The sequence below is a fragment of the Miscanthus floridulus genome, chromosome 6 (genome assembly GCF_019320115.1).
Source record: "Miscanthus floridulus cultivar M001 chromosome 6, ASM1932011v1, whole genome shotgun sequence".
Lineage (NCBI taxonomy): Eukaryota > Viridiplantae > Streptophyta > Magnoliopsida > Poales > Poaceae > Miscanthus > Miscanthus floridulus.
In genome coordinates this window covers 24,153,538-24,175,822 of record NC_089585.1, presented here as the reverse complement: position 1 = coordinate 24,175,822, position 22,285 = coordinate 24,153,538, and the positions used below count along the sequence as shown (strand labels likewise).

Sequence of the window (22,285 nt, the reverse complement as noted above, 5' to 3'; positions counted from 1 at the left end):
AGTACTTGTTTAGTTCCTAACTAAATTCCTAAAAAGTGCTATAGTGGCCATCACATCGAATCTTATGATATGTGTATGGAGCATTAAATATAAACGAAAAAACTAATTGCACAGTTTGGTTGGAAATTACGAGAAACGTTTTGAGCCTAATTAGTCCATAATTAAACATTAATTGCTAAATAAAAACGAAAGTGCTACAGTAGCAAAATTCTCAAAATTCGCGGAGTAAACACGCACTGAAGTCCAAGAGGAAGTAGCAGTCGTAAAATTATTACTACAGAGAAACTATTTATTTGTCCCCTACGTATACATGTGATGCCACAAAACTAACTACAGCCTTCTGATTCAATTAATAATTCCCGCTCCGATAAATTCCAGGTGCCTGTTGCGGCAGCTGGAAGAAGATCATGGGCTGATGCTGTATGAGACTTTAGTGAGGCCTTTCTTGACTCGTATGTTTGCTACCTGATGGAACATAGGAAATGAGGTCAGCTTCTCCAAGTCCTAACTTCTAAGATATAAAGAGAAAAATGTTTTGTATTGCTTGGTTTGAAATCGGATTCTAAATCGATTTGAATTTGTATTTTTAATTTGCTTTGGAAATATGTTTAAGAAGAAAAAAAAGGAATTCTTCTTTCTTTCCATTTGACCTGTTGGCCCGTTTTCCTTGTGCCAGCCCATTCTTTTTTTTTTCTTCCTAGGTCGCCGCCCTCCCTCTCTTTTCCACTTGGCCCGAAGGCCGGTTGGTCGGCCTACCCGTTGCAGCCGCCTCACTCCACACCGCAGCGGCCCAGTTTCATCGGCCCAGCCGCACACCCGCTTCCGCTGACCCGCACGACTTCTCTCCGTCGCTGACAGCCTGGGCCCGGTCGTCAGGCCCTCCTCCTTCCTCTGGCTCGTATCCCAGTCGGACTCCATCTAGCGCCGACGCCGTGTCCGCCTCCGCCACGAGTCGCGTCGTGCCTCCCAAGTAACCCCGCCCCATAAATAGCCGCCTACGCCGCCTCCTTATCCATCTGCCGCAAGATTTTTCGCCCACGCAAGCCGCAGCCGCGCCTCGCCCTAGCACCGCCGCAACCGCCGCTGACCACCGAGCGTCGCGCCGTCTTTGCTGCTTCCCGCTCCGTGTTTTTTGGTCCGGTGAGTCCGTCGTCGCTCCCTCCATCCTCTGGGTTTTTTATTTCCTCGAACTGTGTGCTGTAGCCTCCAAACCGAGTGCTTCGGCGCGCCGGCAATGGCGCCGCCGTCGGAGACCTTGCCGGCGGCACTGTTCCGGCGTGACTTCTCTCTCTCTTCCGCCAGATTGAATCCCAGCCGTTCAGATCTAATCCGACGGCTCAGAATGAAGGATACCCCTTCGACCGGAATTTTTGCATATGAGTCCTTACAATTATTTCAGGTTTAACCTGCAGTCCAAAGCGCGTTTTGAGATTCTGTTTTCTATTTTTGAAAGCGTATTTTTGTTCATTTAAATTGAAAATACGTTTTCGGGTATAGTGCGGCCTCTGTCCCCTTGTGTATAGGTTGCACGTCATTCTGTCATCGGGAAGGGGGGCTCTACATCTATTTGCCGAGTGAATCTAATGACCCTAACTTGTTAGATAAACCTTTGAAAGGCTTTATAGTGAACCCTGTCGACCTTCTTTGGAAGTGGGTCAAGAGATTACCTACCTCGGATGAAAGGGTAAATCACGACTCACAGTGAAAGTGTACAACCTCTGCAGAGTGTAAAACCAGTATATCAGCCGTGCTCACGGTCATGAGCGGCCTTGGAACATTTATGGAATAGATGAACACTAAGTATTACTTGTTTATAATATTCATTATTCATGTTTACATTTGATCATGTGTTTTGCATTGGAAATTGAAACAACTTGTTGCTACTCTTAAACTAAAATTGTGACAACTAAAAGTTAAATGTTGTTAAGTCTAAGACAAGCCTTTTGAGCCCCATGAACCCTGTGTTACACTTGTTGAGTACGACATGTACTTACGCTTGTTTATTTTCATTATTTGGATAAAAATTCCGGATAGGTAACATATGACTTTGGGTATGATGATTTTCCTGAGGACTACTAGATTTGTGATCAATCAGTCGATGTCCCTGTGAAATGGAGCTTCCGCGAGAGATTTTTTATTATTTGCGCTATATTTATGTGATAACTCTGTCTTATTCGTTATGTAATAAACACTTATGATGATACTATTTATAATTTGTTAGCTTATGTGTGTGACTAATTTCTGGGCGCACGTAAGATTTTGCACTCCATTTTATTCTTAAAATTGGGTGTGACAGATTAGTATCAGAGCTGTGTTGACTGTAGGACGCAAGCCTAGTTAGCAATGGTCGTTTTTAGCTTCGTATGCTTCACTCATTTCATGCTTTCTATCTCACCCTTATTATTTGCTAAAGTTTTATGCTTCTTTTGTCTTATTCTATTATAAAAATTATTACTTCTAACCTAATCTAACTAAATCTAATTCTGTAGATGTCTCGTGCCAGCAAGACTGCCCGCATCAACATTGGAGGGTACTACCCGCCTTATGGTTTGTCCATGGAGCCTGAGGAGGAAGAACCCCAGGAACAAGAATTCGATTCACCTACACCGCCAACACCTGTAATTACGCCTGAGCCAGTCCAGGAGGAACCCCAAGTCAAGGTCGTCCACTTGTCCGATGATGACGAGGAAGACGGCGTTGAAGAGGATGAGCCGATCCCACCCCTAGGGTGGACGACAAAGGTGTGGTATAAGCCGAGATGTAAATCCTCCGTTTCACATCACCGACTCATGAGCATGCTTTAGACCTACTATGGTGACTGGGATGCAGCTGTGGAGTACGTCTGCGAAGAACATACACACCCTCTTGAAGATACCTATTGGAAGACCAAGGTGTACATCACCATCAAAGATGAATAGAAAGGTGCATATCAGCTGAATTCAAACTATGTGCACCATGGTCACCGTCCTACCATGGAGGACGGCATAGAAGATGCAGCCGCTGAAGCTTGCATAGGCCTCCGTGGTCGCCGATTCGAGGACATGAAGAATGATCAATATCGATTCCTCCCTCACCAACACCCAGAATTGGGATGGGCGATGATGGACCCGTAGGGCATGGATCCAACAACCCAGGTGATGGTATACTTTGGCTATGAGTCTATAGTAAAGATTCGCCGACTAGAGGATCAATTGAAGGCACAGCAGAAAATCATGAAGAGACACCGACAGGTCATAGATGAACAAAGGGTGTGCCTCAACTTGCTAAAGATGTATGAGGAGCTACCCCATAAGTCTCACCCATAGATGTTGGTGTCCCTTTTATGTAATAAAATGATAGTAGAATGAGTTAAGTTGAGTCTAGTCGAGTCTATTAGTACGGTGTGAACATTTTTTTTGTGCTTAGTTGATTTGTTATTATGTTTATGTGTGAGTTGGATCTTTGTAATATGTGCTAGAACTTTGTGGGTATGTCCACAAGTTCCATAGTTAAGAATATTAAAGATTGGGTCAATAAATAAATAGTGGGTTTGTTATATCTTATTCTCTCGGAATCTGTTTTTCAGAGCAGTCTGCCTTTATCTTAATGCCAATTAAAATCTACTTGACAAAAAATTATGGAATTTTTATGGAAATAACTAGACTTAAGTATCTTTCCAATGCCTCTGGAATCACCCCCATATCTGATCTGGTTCGTGAGATATCTCTGTTTCAAGTTAAAGTTTCTGCACAGTCTGGAATCTAGAAATAGTTTTGGTTGTATCCTTTTTTAGTAATCTAACGACAGAATCTGGGAACGCGGTCTGAATAAAAGTTGTAGATAATTTCTCAAGCTTTCCAACCATATAAAGTACACCTCATTTGGAATTCTGAAACTCAAGATATGACTATTTTACAGAGCTGCTGATGTTGAGACTCGTCTAGAAAATTTTTAGAATATAATCTAACTTGAAAATTTCTAAATTTTGAATATTTGATAACATATGTCTGGAAGAGGAAGAGGCTGAGGTCGTGGAGGTGTTCCCCCACATCCACCACCACCGCCGCCACCAACTATTGAATAACTCTTGGCAGCATAGACACAGATCATGCAAACGTTGGTGCAGAATCAGTAGAACCAACAGGTTGGTGGAGCATCGCGTGAAAAGCATGGTGAATTCTTGAAAGGTCGTCCCCCAGTGTTCTCTCATGCCACTGATCCACTGGAAGCAGATGATTGGCTTCGTGCAGTGGAGAAGCAACTCAACATAGCATAATGTGATGATCAACAGAAGGTGTTGTACGCTTTAGGACAGCTCTAGGGAGAAGCACAAGACTGGTGAGGGTCATTCGAGTATAGACGTCCCGCCAATGCTGCTCCTATCATCTGGCAGGAGTTTAGAGAGAATTTCAGATCCTACCACATACCATAGGGACTGATAGAGCTCAAGTAGGAGGAGTTCAGAGCTCTGCAGCAGGGATCCATGTCCGTCGCTGAGTACCATGACAAGTTTGCTCAGCTGTCACGTTATGCTCCAAATGAAGTTGCTGGCGATGCTGATAAGCAATGTCGTTTTCTCAAGGGTCTGTATGATGGTCTACAACTCTAGCTTATGTCCAATACATACCCTAACTTTCAAACGCTGGTGAATCGCGCTATTGTTATTTACAACCAGCGCAAGGAGATGGAGGCCAAGAAGAGGAGGCTTCAGGGACAGGCCTCCGGGAGTAATACACGTCCGCACACCAACCCTCAGCAAAGCTTCTAGCAGAGGTTCCAGGGACCACCCAGTTAGTGGAATCGTGGTCAGTACCCTTAGCGCAACCCGAACCAGCAGCAGATTGGTAATCAACGTCCTCAGCAGCAGAGTGGTCAGCAGACACCATGATAGGGAACACCCAACAACACTCCTATAAAGACTAGTGCCGCTAGCACTCCCAGCGAGTGCTTCTATTGTGGTAAAGAAGGTCACCTGTCTTATAATTTCCCTGAGAAGCCCAACCAGCAAACCCCCCCAAAGGCAAAACAGCTATCAGAAGCCAGCACCCAACACAGGAAAGGTGAACCATGTGTCTACCGAGATGACGCTTGCAGAACCTGAAGTCATGCTTGGTACGTTCGATGTTAACTCAACCCCTATCACTGTTCTTTTTTATTCTGGAGCTTCGCATTCATTCATATCACAAGCATCTGTTAGAAACCATAGCATATCATTATGTGCCATGCAAAATCCCATATTAGTAAACTCATCGGGTGGAAGTATGCAAGCTTCATATCGTTGTCTTTCGACTAGTCTATTCTTAAGGGGGGTAGAGTTCAAAGTGAGCTCCATTGTGTTGAGAGCATCTGGTATAGATGTGATTCTGGGTATGGACTGGATGATGCAACAACAAGCAGTGATTCAGTGTAAGGAGAAGGTAGTTGTGGTGACCACATCAAATGGAGAAAGAATCAGGGTTGATGTTGTAATACAAGCACAACCGACAGCTATAGTGAACCAGCTTGATGATAGCGGCAACAAGGAGGACCCAGTGGTTGATGAATTTTCATATGTGTTTTCCCCGATGATTTGCCAGGTATGCCACCGGACCATGACATTGAGTTTATTATTGAATTATTACCTGGAACTACACCTATAGCTAAGCGTCCATATAGAATGGGTGTTAATGAATTAGAAGAACTTAAGAAACAAATAAAGGAGTTACAGGAGAAAAAATTTATCCGTGCTAATTCATCACCTTGGGGAGCACCAGTTATATTTGTTGACAAGAAGGATAGTACTTAGAGGATGTGTGTTGATTATCGGACACTCAATAAGGTTACTATCAAAAACAAGTATCCATTGCCTAGAATTGATTACTTGTTTGATCAGTTGAGATGTACTTGTATTTTCTCTAAGATTGATCTTCATTCTGGCTATCATCAATTGAAGATTCGTGCAACTGACATACCTAAGATAACTTTTACTCCGATGTATGATTTGTATGAGTACACTGTTATGTCATTTGGTTTGACCAACGTACCTGTCTACTTTATGTACTTGATGAATAAGGTGTCATGGAGTTTTTGGTTAAGTTTGTGGTGGTATTCATCGATGATATATTGGTATTCTCCAAAACAGAAGAAGAGCACACTAAACATTTGAGGTTGGTTTTGCAGAAGCTCAGAGAACACAGGTTGTATGCTAAGCGAAGCAAGTGTGAATTCTAGTTGAAGAAAGTTTCTTTCCAAGGACATGTTGTCTCTAATGGTGGAATCGCAATAGATCCAAGCAAGATGAAAGATGTATTGAATTGGAAACCACCAATCGATGTGGGAGAGATTCAAAGTTTCTTGGGATTAGCTAGATACTACATAAGGTTTATAGAAGGTTTCTCTAAACTTGCCAAGCCTATGACAGCTTTGTTGGAGAAAAATGCCAAGTTTGTGTGGTCCGAGAAGTGCTAGGCTAACTTTGAAGAGTTGAAGAAGAGGTTGACTACAACCCTAGTGTTGGTTTTGCCTGATTTGAACAAGAGCTTTTCTATCTATTGTGATGCATCTCGTCAAGGTCTTGGATGTGTTCTTATGCAAGAAGGCAGAGTAGTGGCTTATGCTTCCCGACAGTTGAGAAAGCTTGAGTTAAATTATCCTACTCATGACTTAGAGTTAGAAGCAATAGTTCATGCTCTGAAGATTTGGAGGCACTATCTCATCGGACATAAGAGTGACATTTATACTGATCACAAGAGTCTAAAGTACATTTTCACTCAGGCGAATCTGAATATGAGGCAGCGTCGATGGTTAGAGTTGATCAAAGATTATGATCTGGAGGTACACTATCATCCTAGAAAGGCAAATGTCGTTGCCGATGCTCTTAGCAGGAAGAGTTATGCTAATGAGGTGCAAGTGGCATCGATGTCAAGTGAGTTGTGTGCTGAGTTTGAGCGACTGAATTTAGGCTTTGTCACTAATGTAGTGGAGTTGGTGTTGGAGCCTAAATTAGAGCAAGAAATACGTAAAGGACAGTTATAAGATGCGAAGTTAAAAAGAGATAGTGGAAAACATAGTGATTGGTAAGGCACCAGGATTCCGTATGGATGACAATGGAACTCTTTAGTTTGGGAAAAGACTATGTGTGCTTGAGAATAAAGCTATACGAGAGGCAATCTTCGTGAGGCACATGAGTCTGCTTACTCTATTCATCCTAGGAGTACTAAGATGTATTTAGATCTAAAAGAGAAGTATTGGTGGTATGGACTAAAGAGAGATGTTGTTGAATATGTTGCTTTGTGTGACACATGTCAGAGAGTCAAAGCTGAATATCAAAGACCTGCAGGATTGCTACAACCAATGAAGATACCTGAGTGGAAATGGGAAGAAGTTGGTATAGATTTCATTGTTGGGTTACCCTACACTGAGAGAGGTTATGATTCAATCTAGGTAATAGTGGATCGATTAATTAAGGTTGCTCACTTCTTACCGGTCAAGACTACCTATACTGGTCCCCAATTGGCTACGTTATATATGGAGAGGATAGTTTGTCTACATGGAGTTCCCAAGAAAATTATGTCTGATCGAGGTACCCAATTTACATCTCATTTTTGGCAGCAAGTACATAGTTTGTTGGGAACCAAGTTGAATTTTAGTATAGCATATCATCCATAGACAGATGGACAAACTGAAAGGATTAATCAGATATTGGAGGATATGTTGAGAGCTTGTGCATTGCAGTATGGTACAAGTTGGGACAAGAGTTTACCTTATGCAGAGTTCTCGTATAACAAAGTTATCAGAAGAGTCTCAATATGGCACCTTTTAAAGCGTTGTATGGACGAAAGTGTAGAACCCCGTTGTTTTGGAATCAAACGGGAGAAACTCAAGTGTTTGGACCAGATGTTTTGAGAGACGCAAAAGAGCAAGTAAGGATGATCAGAGATAACTTGAGAGTGGCTCAGTCTCGACAGAAGAGCGATGCCGACACTAGAAGAAGAGAATTAGTTTTCGAAGTAGATGATTATGTGTACTTGAATGTGTCACCTATGAGAAGTGTGAGAAGGTTTAACATGAAAGGGAAGTTAGCACTAAGGTATATTTGACCTTTCAAGATTTTAGAGAGACGTGGAGAAGTAGCTTATCAGTTAGAATTGCCTGAGAGTTTGTCAGGTGTGCACGATGTGTTCCATGTGTCTCAGTTAAAGAAGTGCTTGTGTATACCTGAGGAGCAGATACCGTTAGAAGAGCTTACAGTTAAGGAAGATCTCACATATGAGGAGTTTTCGGTAAGGATTTTGGAGACGGCAAAAAGAGTTACAAGGAGCCGAGTTATAAATATGTGTAAGGTTCAGCGGAATCGGTATACAGAAGATGAGGCTACTTAGGAAGGAGAAGAGGATTTGAGGAAAACATACCCGCAGTTATTTGAGTAAGCATCATCCAAATCTTAGGGACGAGATTCATTTTAAGAGGGGTAGAATTGTAACACCCTAAATTTTTGCATATTTTCGAAATAGGAGAAAATGGTTAATTAAGCATTTTGTGGGAACTTAAAACTAGGAAAAATAATAAATTTTATTAAATTAAAAACAAATATAGGTTAACAATCATGTATGTGCATTCATGCTATTGCATAATATTTTGTATTGCTTGGTTTGAAATCGGATTCTAAATCGATTTGAATTTGCATTTTTAATTTGCTTTGGAAATATGTTTAAGAAAAAAGGAATTCTTCTTTCTTTCCGTTTGGCTTGTTGGTCCATTTTCCATGCGCCGGTCCATTCTTTTTTTTCTTTCTAGGTCGCCGCCCTCCCTCTCTTTTCTGCTTGGGCCGAAGGCCGGTTGGTTGGCCTGCCCGTTGCAGCCGCCTCACTCCGCACCGCAGCGGCCCAGCCGCACGCCCACTTCCGCTGACTCGCGCGCCTTCTCTCCGCCGCTGACTGCTTAGGCCCAGTCGTTAGGCCCTCCTCCTTCCTCTTGCTCGTATCCCAGTCGGACTCCATCCGATGTCGACGCCGTGTCCGCCTCCGCCACGAGTCGCGCCGTGCCTCCCAAGTAACCCTGCCCCATAAATAGCCGCCTATGCCGCCTCCTTATCCATCTACCATAAGATTTTTCGCCCACGCAAGCCGTAGCCGCGCTTCGCCCTAGCACCGCCGCCGACCACGGAGCGTTGCGCCGTCTTTGTTGCTTCCCGCTCGGTGTTTTTGGGTCCGGTGAGTCCACCGTCGCTCCCTCCATCCTCCGGGCTTTTTATTTCGTCGAACCGTGTGCTGTAGCCTCCAAACCGCCTGCTCCGGCGTGTCGACAATGGCGCTGCCATCGCAGACCTTGCCGTCGGCATTGTTCCGGCGTGACTTCTCTCTCTTTCACAAGATTGAATCCCAGCCGTTCAGATCTAATCCGGCGGCTCAGAATAAAGGATACCCCTTCGATCGGAATTTTGCATATGAGTCCTTACAATTATTTCAGGTTTAACCCATAGTCCAAAGCGCGTTTTGAGATTCTGTTTTCTATTTTTGAAAGCGTATTTTTGTTCATTTAAATTGAAAATACGTTTTTGGGTATAGTGCGGCATCTGTCCCCTTGTGTATAGGCTGCGCGTCATTGTGCTATTGGGAAGGGAGGCTCTACATCTGTTTGTCGAGTGAATCTAATTGTCCTATCTTGTTAGACGAACCTTTAAAAGGCTTCATAGTGAACCTTACCGACCTTCCTCGGAAGTGGGTCAAGAGATTAGCTACCTCGGGCGAAAGGATAAATCACGACTCACAGTGAAAGTGTACAACCTCTGTAGAGTGTAAAACCGGTATATCAGCTGTGCTCACGGTCACAAGTGGCCTTGGAACATTTATGGAATAGATGAACACTAAGTATTACTTGTTTATGCTATTCATTATTCATGTTTACATTTGATCATGTGTTTTGCATTGAGAATTGAAACAACTTGTTGCTACTCTTAAGCTAAAATTGTGACAACTAAAAGCTAAATGTTGTTAAGCCTGAGACAAGTCTTTTGAGCCTCATGAACCCCGTGTTACACTTGTTGAGTACGACATGTACTTACGCTTGTTTATTTTCATTATTTGGATAAAAATTCCGAATGGATAACAGATGACTTTGTATATGATGATTTTCTTGAGGACTACTAGACTTGTGGTCAACTGGTCGACGTCCCTGTGAAATAGAGCTTCCGCGAGAGATCTTTTATTATTTCCGCTACATTTATGTGATAACTCTGTCTTATTCGTGATTTAATAAATACTTGTGATGATACTATTCATAATTTGACAGCTTATGTGTGTGACTGATCTCTGGGCGCACGTAAGATTTTGCACTTTATTCTATCCTTAAAATTGGGTGTGACAGCGAATCATAGGAGGGTCATGAATGCACTAGCAGGACGCGCTGTACATTGTTGGCTTACTAGAAACACCCAAATGTCCAACTACAGTGCCCTCCACTCAAAATATCATTTGCATCGAATATCATTGTTAGGATTCATTCACAAAAGCCATTCTACTTCCAAATTTCGTGATGGAAGCTATCCTTCAGCCCATGCCCCAGTTTCTAAGGCTAGTGGATAATTCTGTAGGAAATTTTGACAGGCCTCGGAAATCTAACTGTGAGAATACTAGCGTGGCATAAAAATAATAATAATTACCTTTAGGCTATTGATGATTGAAATGTCGGCAACATGAGTACCACCACAAGGACCACCAGGATTATCCCCCAACTTCACAATGCGAGGAGTGCTATCCTGCCATGAAAACATAAGGTCACGAACAATGTTAATGAGAAACACAAAACTTTGAAAAATAGACATCTACACTAGAATATTTCGGATTAAAATCTAACTATTGATGCTTGATTACAATGATAATTCAAGACATACTTGCACATAGAAATGCAACCTTACGCATTTCTCAGATGCAAACGCACATATACTCCCTCTGATTCAAAATAACTGTTGTTTTAGCCTTCTCAATTTCTTTCAAAGTACATGTCGTCCTAGAACTTCTAGGCACCTTTTGCTCTTTATTACTTCCTTTCTTGCCCTTGCTAAATAAATATTACCACTCTCACAAATAAATGAATATCTCTTTCCATTTTGGCATAAATGAAGACGAATAAGTTCATTTCATCCACTTTCTTAATATCTGTGCACAACTCTAAAACATGTATTTTGAATCGCGGGGAGTATCATACAGTGATGATGTCAATAAATCAAGAGATAAGAAATGTTTCTGCAATCCTTGAGTAGGAAGTAAACTGGAATGATATTTAATAAAAAGTCATTCAAATGTATACGATCAATGATGCTGGTGGAATGTACATTTCTTTCAAATGTATACAATCAATGATGCTGGTGGAGTGTACATTTAGTACAAGGCCTTGTTTAGTTGACGAAATTTTTTGGGAAATGGTACCGTAGCACTTTCGTTGTTATTTGACAATTAGTGTCCAATCATAGTCTAATTAGGTTTAAAAGATTCGTCTCGTGAATTTCGTCTAAACTGTGTAATTAGTTTTATTTTTTATTTATATTTAATGCTTCATGCATGCGTCCAAAGATTCGATGTGACGGGAAATCTTGAATTTTTTTGCAAAATGAAGTACAACTAAACGGCACCAAGAAAAGATAATGCATCTAAGAAGTCTACAGGACTAACCTTTGAAATGTAGCTAGGCAGAGAACCTCCGCATAATATCGCTGCCTCCTCATAAGGAAAAACAGAAGCTAAGACCTGCAAAAAGGGTGAACACTTAAAGATGACAGAATGGATGATATGCACTTCGACATATTCAGCTTGTTTATCCACCTTCGCTCCTTCTGAAATTAGCATATTGGCTTCCCTTTCCAGTTCATTTTTCTTAACCGGTATTTGATCTGGAGGAATTACTCCCTTATACTCAACAAACGCTCTACAAAGAACAGAGACACAAAACAGTTGTCTGATCAACAACTGGAATCCAACAAAACTGGTAAATGCTAAAATGAAATGAAATGCCAGCAGTTTGTTTTAACGCCGCAGGAACCTCTGTTTTAACTGCGTCGACCTCCAAGCTAACGGTTTCCCCCTCTTTAAATCCAATCCCACATCCTTGTTCCGTGCCCTCAAATCTTCCACAGTGGAAAACCTGGGTGCCAATCACAAGATGAGAGAGGCATGGCAAGTAAAAGAAAAAACAGAACTCCTGTGACAACCTCATGGTTCATGAACAAGTTTGCAGCTTTTGTTGCGGATAACGAAAAAACCCGGATCCTCACCACTCCGTCCTTCGCCCGCGCATCCTCAACGAGGAACCTGGCTCCGCCGGCGGAGATGAAGCCCGTGTCCGCCGGTTCGCCGCCGCCCTGCGGATGGAAGACTATGGCGTCCAGCACCACCGCTACCCGCCCGCCGTCCTCCTGCAGACACCCGGAGCTTAGCTTAGGCCGGGTCCAGCCTAGGGTTTCGCGCCTATGGCTACGGCGGACAAGGAAAGGAGGGAAGGAAAAACCTGGTGGACGGAGAGGACAGTGGCGGAGTAGCGGAGCACTCCCATATCATCGAAGTAGACAAGCCTGGTGGGGCCCGCAGGCCTCGCCGGTGCAGCCTCCTGCCCATGTTTCCGTGGAGGCGGTGGTGGGAGAGTGGGATGTTAGTTGATCTCCACCAATAGATCCAACAGCCTATTGGGCCCTTGTCTCTGCTCCCTGATCGGGGGAGCCCAACCCTAATACAGTTGGTGGGCCCCTGTCGTACAACACACATAAAAGGAAGGTGGGGATCAAGGCTCGGTGAACGAGGTTGAACGGAGCCGCTACCCACCTACAGAGAAAACCCTAATCCGATCCTAAAGAAGTGCTGCCAGCGACGGGATGAGCCCCCCCCCACCGCTGTCTGCCCACTGCAGGGTCACCACCGCACCGCCGTCTCTCCACCAGCGCCACTAGACTTCACCACCACCACGCTGGACGTCTTCTACACTGCGGCACCGGCGTCTACCCGCTACGGTGCATCTACCGAGAAGACAAGGAGAGGCTTACCAGATCTACGGTTACACACAGAGAGGTACACATTCGATTCTAACAATGGTATCAGAGACAGGTTGCCTTTGTGTAACCCTAACCCTAATCGGGTAAAAGAAGAAAGAAAGAGTGACCGGGGTGGCGGAAGTCACTGTCTACCGGTCGCCACCGCCACCGCGTGGGAAAAGTGCCGCACTGACACGACAAGAAAGAACAGATTCGTGTTTGGATCAGAGAAGAAGTAAAGGAAGGGGAAAAGAGGGATTCGGTACAAATAAGAAAAGAAAAAGAAATCAAAAGAAAACCAAACCCTAACCCTAGATCCCCTTTTCGGGTGAACAAGCGAAAAGAAAAGAAAGAAATGGGATTCGGCTTAGACCCGCTCAGATCCGAAGGGGAAGAAGAAAAGGAACCCTAGATCCAAACCCTAATTCCCTACATCAGTTCAGATAAGAGAAAAGAAAACTCAAATCAGAGAAAGGGAAAAGGGGTAGGTCGTTTTCCGAACCCTAACCCTAGATCTAAACCCTTTTTCCCATCCACTGGTTCGAAAAAGAGAAGAACACAGTCCAAATCGAAAAGAAGAAGGGGATGGGAAAGGAGAAAGGGAGAAGGGGAAAGGAACCGATTCGGATGGGAAGGGAACCCATTCGGATGAACGAAAAGAAAAGAAATCAAAAGAACAGAAAACCGAATCAGCAAAATCGAATCGAAAAATGAAACCCTAACCCTAATTTTGACCCCATCCCCACCACGGGTTAATCCCAGAAGAGAGAAGGGACGTGGAAGAAGGGAAAAGGGGGACGGACCCACCTTCGCCGGCGTGGGAGAAGGGCCGAACCGGGGCAGCTGCTCGCCGGGCTCGGCAACGGGGGCACCACAGCTAGGCCGCTCGACGGCCGCGTGCTCACCCGTTGGGGAGCACGTGTGCCGGCGAGGGGGCCGGCGACGGTGCCATGCCTTGCTCCACCGTCCGCTCGCTCGCCGTCTCGCTCTCGGTGGCTGCTGTCCTTGCGCTGAGAAAGATAGAACGGCGCGAGAGAAAGAAAGAGAGAGAGCAAAGAGAGAGAGAGAGCGAAGGATCAAATGACCTAGGGTTTTTGGGACTCATAGCCGCGGCGGGTTTTTGACCTCCCGAAACGCGCGGGCAAGCCGTCGATCAGATCGAACGACTACAAATGATCGGGCCGACTCGCAGCCCAGGCGAGAGCACGCGGCAGCGCGCTTTGCCGGCCCAGGCCCAGGTTGCGGCCTGGGTGCGGCCTACGCGCGCGCGGTGAGCTGGGCCGAGCTGGCTTTTGCCGGTTTTTGGGCCGAGAGAAGCAGAATGAGCCCACATTTTCTGTTTTTCTTTTTCAATAAATTGAAAAATGGAAAATGGCTCAAAAGAAATAGAGAAAAGAGAATTTTCCCATGGGTAAAATTCAAGAAATTGAGTATATGTTTTCCGCTGCTAAAGAAAAAGTATATTCTCCGGTGATTTTAAATCGACGTGATATTTAACCGGAGAAAAAGAAAGTTTTTCCAGTAAATGTTTATTTCCTAGAAATTGATTAAGGGATTAAAGAAAATAGAAAAAAAAACAATTTTTCCCAGTGGGTAAAATTCAAGAAAAAGAAAGTTTTCCACATATAAAGAAATTGTTTATTCTCCAGTTAATTTGTACCAACGTGATATTTAATTGGAGAAAAAGAAAGTTTTTCCACTGCTAAAGAAAATGTTGATTCTCCAGTTATTTTGAACCAATATGGTATTTAATTGGAGAAAAAGAAATTTGACATGATTATGATGTTGTTATTTTCTGACCAACGTTGTTAATAACAATATCGCACTTTTACTGATTTATGCATTAATTCTATTTCTGCCCAACGGTGATGTAGAATTAGTGTATAAGAAAAGTTGATGATTTTAATGATTTATGCATTAATTCTACTTCTGCCCAACGGTGATGTAGAATTAGTGTGTAAGAACAGTTGTGAAAGTTAAAGATTTATGTATTAATTCTATTTCTGCCCAACGGTGATGTAGAATTAGTGTATAAGAATAATTGTATGTTTTAATTTTGACCAACGTTGGAATCAAGGCATTCAAATGGTGTTATTTTATGTTAAGAAAAGTTTTGATCTATTTTCATCTTGTCTAAGGTGGACTAGGTAGTCACCTCACCGTGTTCCACTGAGTTTGTGGCACCGGTGAGGGAGACAAAAGAGAATGATGCCACTTGGGCAACTAAAGAAAGAGATTTTGAATCCCAAAAGATGTCCTATGACTTTTGAGCATAGAAAGTGGGTCACTATCAACAAGAAATATTTGGTTGTGATAAAGAACACGATTGAGCCTGCAATTATGGGCTTAATCCCAGAGTGTGACACGGTCACCGAATACCTCGATAGAATAAAAAGTCAGTTCACTGGCTCTTCAAAGACATATGCTACCCAGCTGATAAAGCGGCTGGTGACAGAGAGTCACTCTGGAAATGGTGGCATAAGAGAGCTCACGATGCGTCGTCGAAATTATGGCACTGTCGTTTAGGCCATATTTCGAGGGGGAGAATAGAAAGACAAGTTAAGAATGATATTCTTCCTCCATTAGAGCTCTCAGATTTAAAACAATACAGAGAATGCATAAAAGGAAAGTATATAAAGAAAAGTAAGATAGATGACAAACGAAGCGCAGGAATTTTATAGATTATTCACATAGACATCTATGGTCAGTTTCCTATAAAGAGTGTGGATGGTAATGATTCGTTCATAACATCCACAGATGATTACTCCTATTATGGCTATATTTATCCAATTAAAGAAAGAACAGAAGCATTGGATAAATTTAAGATATTAAAGATAAAGATAGTCAGGTCTGACCGTGGGGGAGTACTATGGTCGGCATACCCCATATAGCCAAGTTTCTAGACCTTATGCAGGGTTCTTACAGGAGAATGGCAAAGTAGCCCAGTATTCTATACCGGGCGAACCTCAGTAGAATGGAGTAGCTGAAAGACGCAATCGCACAATGAATGGATATGGTGCGTAGTATGATAACTTACTCCACCTTACAGTTGAGCCTGTGAATAGAGGCGTTAAAACCGTCATTCATATTCTCAATAGAGTATCAAGAAAGTCGATGCCCAAAACACCGTATGAGTTGTGGACAGAAAGAGTACCCTCACTAAACCACTTGCGTGTGTGTGGGGGAGCCCTGCTGAGGCTAAAGTATTTAACCCAAACATTGGGAAGTTAGATCCCAAAACAGTAAGTTGCCATTTGTTTGGCTACCCAAAAAAGTTAAAAGGTTTTCGTTTTCCACTGTCCAGAGAGACATACAAAGTTTGTGGAAACGAGACACGCTGTCTTCCTAGAGGACGAATTGATAAGGGGGAGCATGGTAGCTCGAGAAATTGACCTTGAAGTGAAGCAGGCATAAGCGCCCACTCCAATGATTCATGAGCTATTTTTCTCACTACCTGCTATAGCTACACCGACAGTGCTAGATACTATGGTGACAGCACCTATCGTTATCCCACCTGTGGCAACAATGAATGACGATGAGGAACTTGTTCTTCAGGATCATATAGAACCTATTGCCACACATGAGAGGGAGCAACAGCAGCCTCAAATAAAAGATGTGCCAAAAGTGAAGGCCCCTAAAAGGTCTTAAAGAGTTAGAAAATCAACTATTCCTGCTGATTATGAAGTGTACAACACTAAGGAATTTCAAATGGAGGATGATCCCACCTCATTTGAAGAAGCCATGAGAAGTGATCATTCATCAAAGTGGCTTGAGGCCATAGAAGATGAAATGAAATCAATGAATGTCAATAAAGTTTGAGATTTGGATATAATTCCTAAAGGAGCTAAAACAGTAGGCTGTAAATGGGTCTACAAGACAAAACTTGACTCTCAAGGGAATATAGAGAGATATAAAGCGCGACTTATGGCAAAAGGCTTTATGCAAAGAAAATGGATTGATTACAATGAGACCTTTTCTCTAGTCTCATGTAAAGATTCCTTCAGAATCATAATGGCATTAGTGGCACATTACGATTTAGAATTACATCATATGGATGTAAAGACATCATTTCTCAACGGAAACTTGGACAGAAATGTTTACGTGGCACAACCGAAAGATTTTGTCATGGAAGGAAAAGAACGAATGAGATGTCGCCTAAAGAAAGTGGTACTTGAAGTTTGATCAGCAAATAAAGAATTTTGAGTTTAAAGAGAATGTAGAGGACAATTGTGTCTATACAAAGTTTAAGAATAAGAAGTTTATCTTTCTTGTCCTGTATGTGGATGATATCTTACTTGCTAGTAGTGATGTCAGTCTACAACTGGAGGCAAAGAAGTTTTGTCCTCAAAATTTTGATATGAAAGATCTTGGTGAAGCCTCGTTCGTTTTAGGGATCGAGATTCATCGAGATAGAAGAAAAAAGGGTATTAGGACTGTCACAAAAAACATACATAGAAAGAATCTTAAAGAAATTCAGTATGCACAAATGTAGTCCCTCACCTACTCCTATAGTCAAGGGCGACAGATATGGGAATTTTCAATGTCCCTGGAACCAATATGAGCTCAATCAAATGAAAGTGGTTCCATATGCTTCAGCTGTCGGAAGCTTGCAACATGCTCAAGTATATACGCACCCTGACTTGGCATTTGTTACCGGGTTTTTACTTGGCATATTCTAGAGCAATTCTGGAACAAAATATTGAAATTGATAAAGAAAGTCTTGTGTTATTTGCAAGGAATGAAAGGCCTCATGATGATGTATAGAAGATCTGATTGACTCCACATAGTGGGATATTCAGATTCTGATTATGCGAGAGTGAATATATATATCTAGACGTGGATTTTCTATCATCTCGCAAAGGGGAGCTATTTTATGGAAAAGCTCAAAGCAAACTGTCACTACATCGTCCATAATGTATGACAGTTTGTAGCGTGTTATGAGGCAACGGGCAGGTGAACTGACTAAAGAAGTTCATACCCGGTTTGAAGGTGGTTGACGACATCTATAGACCACTAAAGTTATACTGCGATTATAATCTGGCAGTACATGATGCTCACAACATAAGTTAAGTGGTGCTGCCAAACACATTGAAATAGAGTATTATGTTGTGAAAGATAAAGTCCGGGATCAAATCATAAGTCTTGAGCATATAAGTATAAAAAAGATGCTCGCGGATCCGCTTACAAAAGGCTTATCACCCAACATGTTCAGAGAACATGGTGTTCAGAGAACATGTAGCTAGCATGAATTTAAGGAAAAGCCTAAAATTCCTGGACAAAAGAAGGCCTAAAGATAAGTATCTATTTCAGAACAGAGTAGTGAGTTGTAGTGGTTAAGTCTATCGGCAATGGACCGTGACGATGAGACATGCTCTATGAGCTAATCTGTAATGGAATGAACAAAACTAAATGATATGAAAGTGAAAGATGGAATGAGATCAAGGGGAAGAATGTTAGTTGATCTCCACCAATAGACCCAACGGCCTATTGGGCCCTTGTCTCTGCTCTCTGATCAGGGGAGCCCAACCCTAATACGGTTGGTGGGCCCCTGTCGCACAGCACACATAAAAGGAAGGTGGGGATCAAGGCTCAGTGAACGAGGTTGAACGGTGCCGCTACCCACCTACAGAGAAAACCCTAATCCGATCCTAAAGAAGTGCTACCAGCGACGGGATAAGCCCCCCCCCACCGCCGTCGGCCCACTGCAGGGTCACCACCGCACCGCCGTCTCTCCACCAGCGCCACTGGACTTCACCGCCACCGCGCTGGACGTCTTCTACACTGCGGCACCGGCGTCTACCCGCTACGGTGCATCTACCGAGAAGACAAGGAGAGGCTTACCGGATCTACGGTTACACACAGAGAGGTACACATTCGATTCTAACATGGGAGACTGGCAGTGATCGCTCGCCGCCGGTGACAAGGAAGTTCGGGTTGGGGTGAGGAGTACCGTCAGGCAGCGCCAAGTGGTTCAAATCAAACGCGCAAGACGCTCGAAAGACTGAGAATGATTCTGAAGAAATGAACAAGGCCTGACAGGCAATATATAGCCCACGGTGACAGAAACTACACGGAAGAATACTACGCCTTGTTTAGTTCTACCCTAAATTCTCAAAAAGTGATACAGTACCTATCACATCGAATGTTTGCGGCCCGTGTATGGAGCATTAAATGTAGACGAAAAAAAATTAATTGCACAGTTTGGTGGGAAATTGCGAGACGAACGTTTTGAGCCTAATTAGTCCATGATTGAACACTAATTGCTAAATAAAAATGAAAGTGCTACAGTAGCCCCAAATTCCAACTTCGTGAAACTAAACACACGCTCAATTACGTGCTGTTTAGGAAAATTTTTAATGGCGCAGCCAGTCAGATGGTCTCATCATGGCCAGGCCTGGTTTCGAGGTGCCTTCGTTCTTAGCCCAGTTTTCTGTTTGTCTCTGAACTGTTCTGGAGATAAAAAGGATTTTGCAAGGTTATTGCTGGAGCAGGTTGGCTTTGACGGCTTTGCGACTTTGACTGCCCATTGCCCCCAATAAACTGGGAATTTGGGAAAGGTTAACGCGTAGTACCTCTCTATAAAATGCTACTCCTATATTACCATGTGTCTGTCTCTCTCGCTTCTCGCTTGGTTCTGGAGACGCCCCGAACTTTGACGAACCACAGACATCCCAGGAGCTAACAGCTTCCACCTTCCAGAGTTCCAGTCAGTCACCTTCCACCAAACTTCCATGAAGCTTATCTCCATTACACAACAAGCAGTGGCGGAGGTTGAAACTTTTTGAACTTTGATGTTCCACTGAATAGAAACATGTGAATAGTGCGGAGTTCAGAGAGAGAACTCATATAATTGCCACGCACATTACATTTCTCGAAGAGTCAAACTCTTTTAAGTTTAACTAGTTATACAAAAAATAGTACGGTACTTATATCTCTAAATATGTTTATTATGAAAGTACATTCCACTCGATCTATATGATAATGCTTATTACACATCATATTTGATCAAATTTAAAAGAGTTTAATTCCTCGATAAGTGAGATATACGCTTATTTTGGGATGGAAGAGGTACTAGTTAATTACAGACACCCTCAACTGTAAAGCTATACAAACAAAAGCGTATCATTTTAATAGTATTTCATTATTTACACCTCCTTGCCTTTTCTCGTTTTTGGAGACAAAGCAGATAATACAAAGATGAACATTAGCCCTAAAAACTAGAGACTACATTGTCCTGATCTTGTACAGTGATTATTGAAGAGAACTGAATGTCTGAATCTTCAGGGGACACGCTGACATCTGCACCAGTAAGCTACTCCACCGCCTCTGCCTTGCGCAACAGCGATTTCCTCATCAACATAAAACCAAACAAAGAACGGGTCCTTTATGCTGGGTTCCCTATCATCATTGCTGCTTCCAAAGCCGATTTCTAGGGGACCCAATGGTCCAACCTTTATGCGAACCCGCTCGAAGATGAATGCGAGTATTTTCTTTTTCCATGACAACCTCCCTTCAAACGTTAAGCACCCAACAGGGCCCAAATATATGCCATTCTCAATCCGTTTGCCCTGCAGATAATAATTACAGCAGTCATATATCAGAGATCAGCACATGTTTGTAAGGTGCAACCAAGAAAACCTATAGTGGACTAACAGTGTACGAATTTGCAAATTTCATATTTAAGGCACATAGAGCTACGTTGGTTTAGCAAAAATGTTTGTTGCAGTTGGAAACACGTTCTTTCATGCCTCAGGGCTCAGGATATCATGCTGCAGGGCATCACTATATTGGTACTGCTTGACCTCAACTGGGCATATTGCGCAATGGTGGTCATGTGTTGAACAGTGCTTACTTTAGAGAGAAATGTGAACATATGATGACTATAAAAAAAAGATGTCTACATGGATTTCTTGCATTGTTCAGCAGAAAGAACTTTACAGTGGCAGATAAGAAACTGTTTGAACTTTGAACAGACAACAAATAAACAAACTATTAACATGGCAATTCAAGTACTTGATTATTCAGGTACCACTGATCATCAGAGCTATCATATCATAGCATCATCATGAGGAGCTGCCATGAGAAGCTCACCGCAGCATCGAAGCGCTGGACTGCAGTCACTGGAAAATACTGTCCTTTATCCAGCCGACCCTATATATACAAACATTAAATCAATCAATCAAGCAGCAAACCATAGAACTTAATCCATGACCCATTAAACGTATGGGTCTTCACCTTTGCAGTGAAGATAAGCATCCATGTCCTGCCTGGAGACTCAGTACCACCAAGTGTCTCAAAGAATGTCGATGTGTCGAGTTTCGCCTTCTTGATCTTGGACAGTGCCGAGAGAATTTCCGGCGTAGGTACTTTCCTTGTCTTGGCTGCCTCCTTGAGCACCTTCACACTGTCCGCGACAGCCTACTCTAAACCCACATCAAGAAAATGGTTTTTACTAGTTGCATAACAGGGCACCTTGTAAAGAACTATGAAACTTTCAAGAAATTATGAGGCAGTGGCATTAATGGCTAAATGCCTAAATGCTATGTTTCAAGAAATTAACCATGCACATTTTCCATGTGAATTTAACTAGCGTAGGAAATTTCATTATTCAAGCAAGTTGGATTTTTTCTTTCTTTCTTTCTGATAGAGACCACAGATTCAATGGCAAAAAGTAAAACTAAAGTTCAAAAAAATGTGAAAGACAAGTAGTGCCAAGAGTCCAAGAGAATGCTGACAGTTTGCACCTTTGTCACTGAGACTGCACCGAAGCAATTCATTAACACAAGGTAGGGTAAAAACGTTAGAAATTTAAGCGCAGGACAGCAAAATAAAGTTAAGGAAACGCTTGGGCCATGGCTACATCGCGCAACCACAGAGTGGAAAACAGATGAGCACCAAATTATAGGCGCCAGCAGCTACACAACCCCGTGGGTACTCACCGACAGAGGTTCCTGCGGCGAGGACGAGGGGGACGACTCTTTCTCGACTTCCGGGGACGCGGCGGAGGAAGCAGCGAGTGAGACGCCGCGGCGACGGTTGGGGGAGCCGCGGAGATGCAGCCGCGGCGCGGGCTGGAGTCGGGACGGGAGCGGGGAGAAGACTGGAGCGAAGGCCGTGGAAGCTTGGAGCAAGGAGGCAGACGACGCCATCGTCGTCGTCTTCGTTCCTTGGTTTCGGATCTCGGGAGAGCGGAGCTGCGACGGTGTGGTGCGGGGTTTGTGTAGCGGTTGAGGAATGAGGACGCGAGAGCGCTGAACTCTTGGTCACCATGTCACCGCGCTGACGTGGGCAAAGCTTAGCTCCTAGCCT

At 43.2% G+C, this 22,285-nt stretch overlaps 2 protein-coding genes across 2 annotated transcripts; both read right to left on the bottom strand.

Moving 5' to 3' along the window:
* Window positions 1-241: 241 nt before the first annotated feature.
* On the bottom strand, window positions 242-12,450 carry LOC136457876 (uncharacterized). The gene is made up of 6 exons (XM_066457892.1): window positions 12,227-12,450; window positions 11,995-12,096; window positions 11,778-11,880; window positions 11,628-11,702; window positions 10,619-10,714; window positions 242-465 (listed from the first exon to the last, which is right to left on the bottom strand). The coding sequence occupies exons 1-6, from the start codon at window positions 12,247-12,249 to the stop codon at window positions 406-408; spliced, it is 459 nt and encodes a 152-aa protein (XP_066313989.1). The 5' UTR covers window positions 12,250-12,450; the 3' UTR covers window positions 242-405.
* Window positions 12,451-19,996: 7,546 nt separating this feature from the next.
* LOC136461875 (uncharacterized) lies at window positions 19,997-22,226 on the bottom strand. The gene is made up of 4 exons (XM_066461229.1): window positions 21,916-22,226; window positions 21,212-21,394; window positions 21,068-21,127; window positions 19,997-20,544 (listed from the first exon to the last, which is right to left on the bottom strand). Exons 1-4 carry the CDS (start codon window positions 22,123-22,125, stop codon window positions 20,257-20,259), a joined length of 741 nt encoding a protein of 246 aa, XP_066317326.1. The 5' UTR covers window positions 22,126-22,226; the 3' UTR covers window positions 19,997-20,256.
* Between the last annotated feature and the right edge of the window lie 59 nt (window positions 22,227-22,285).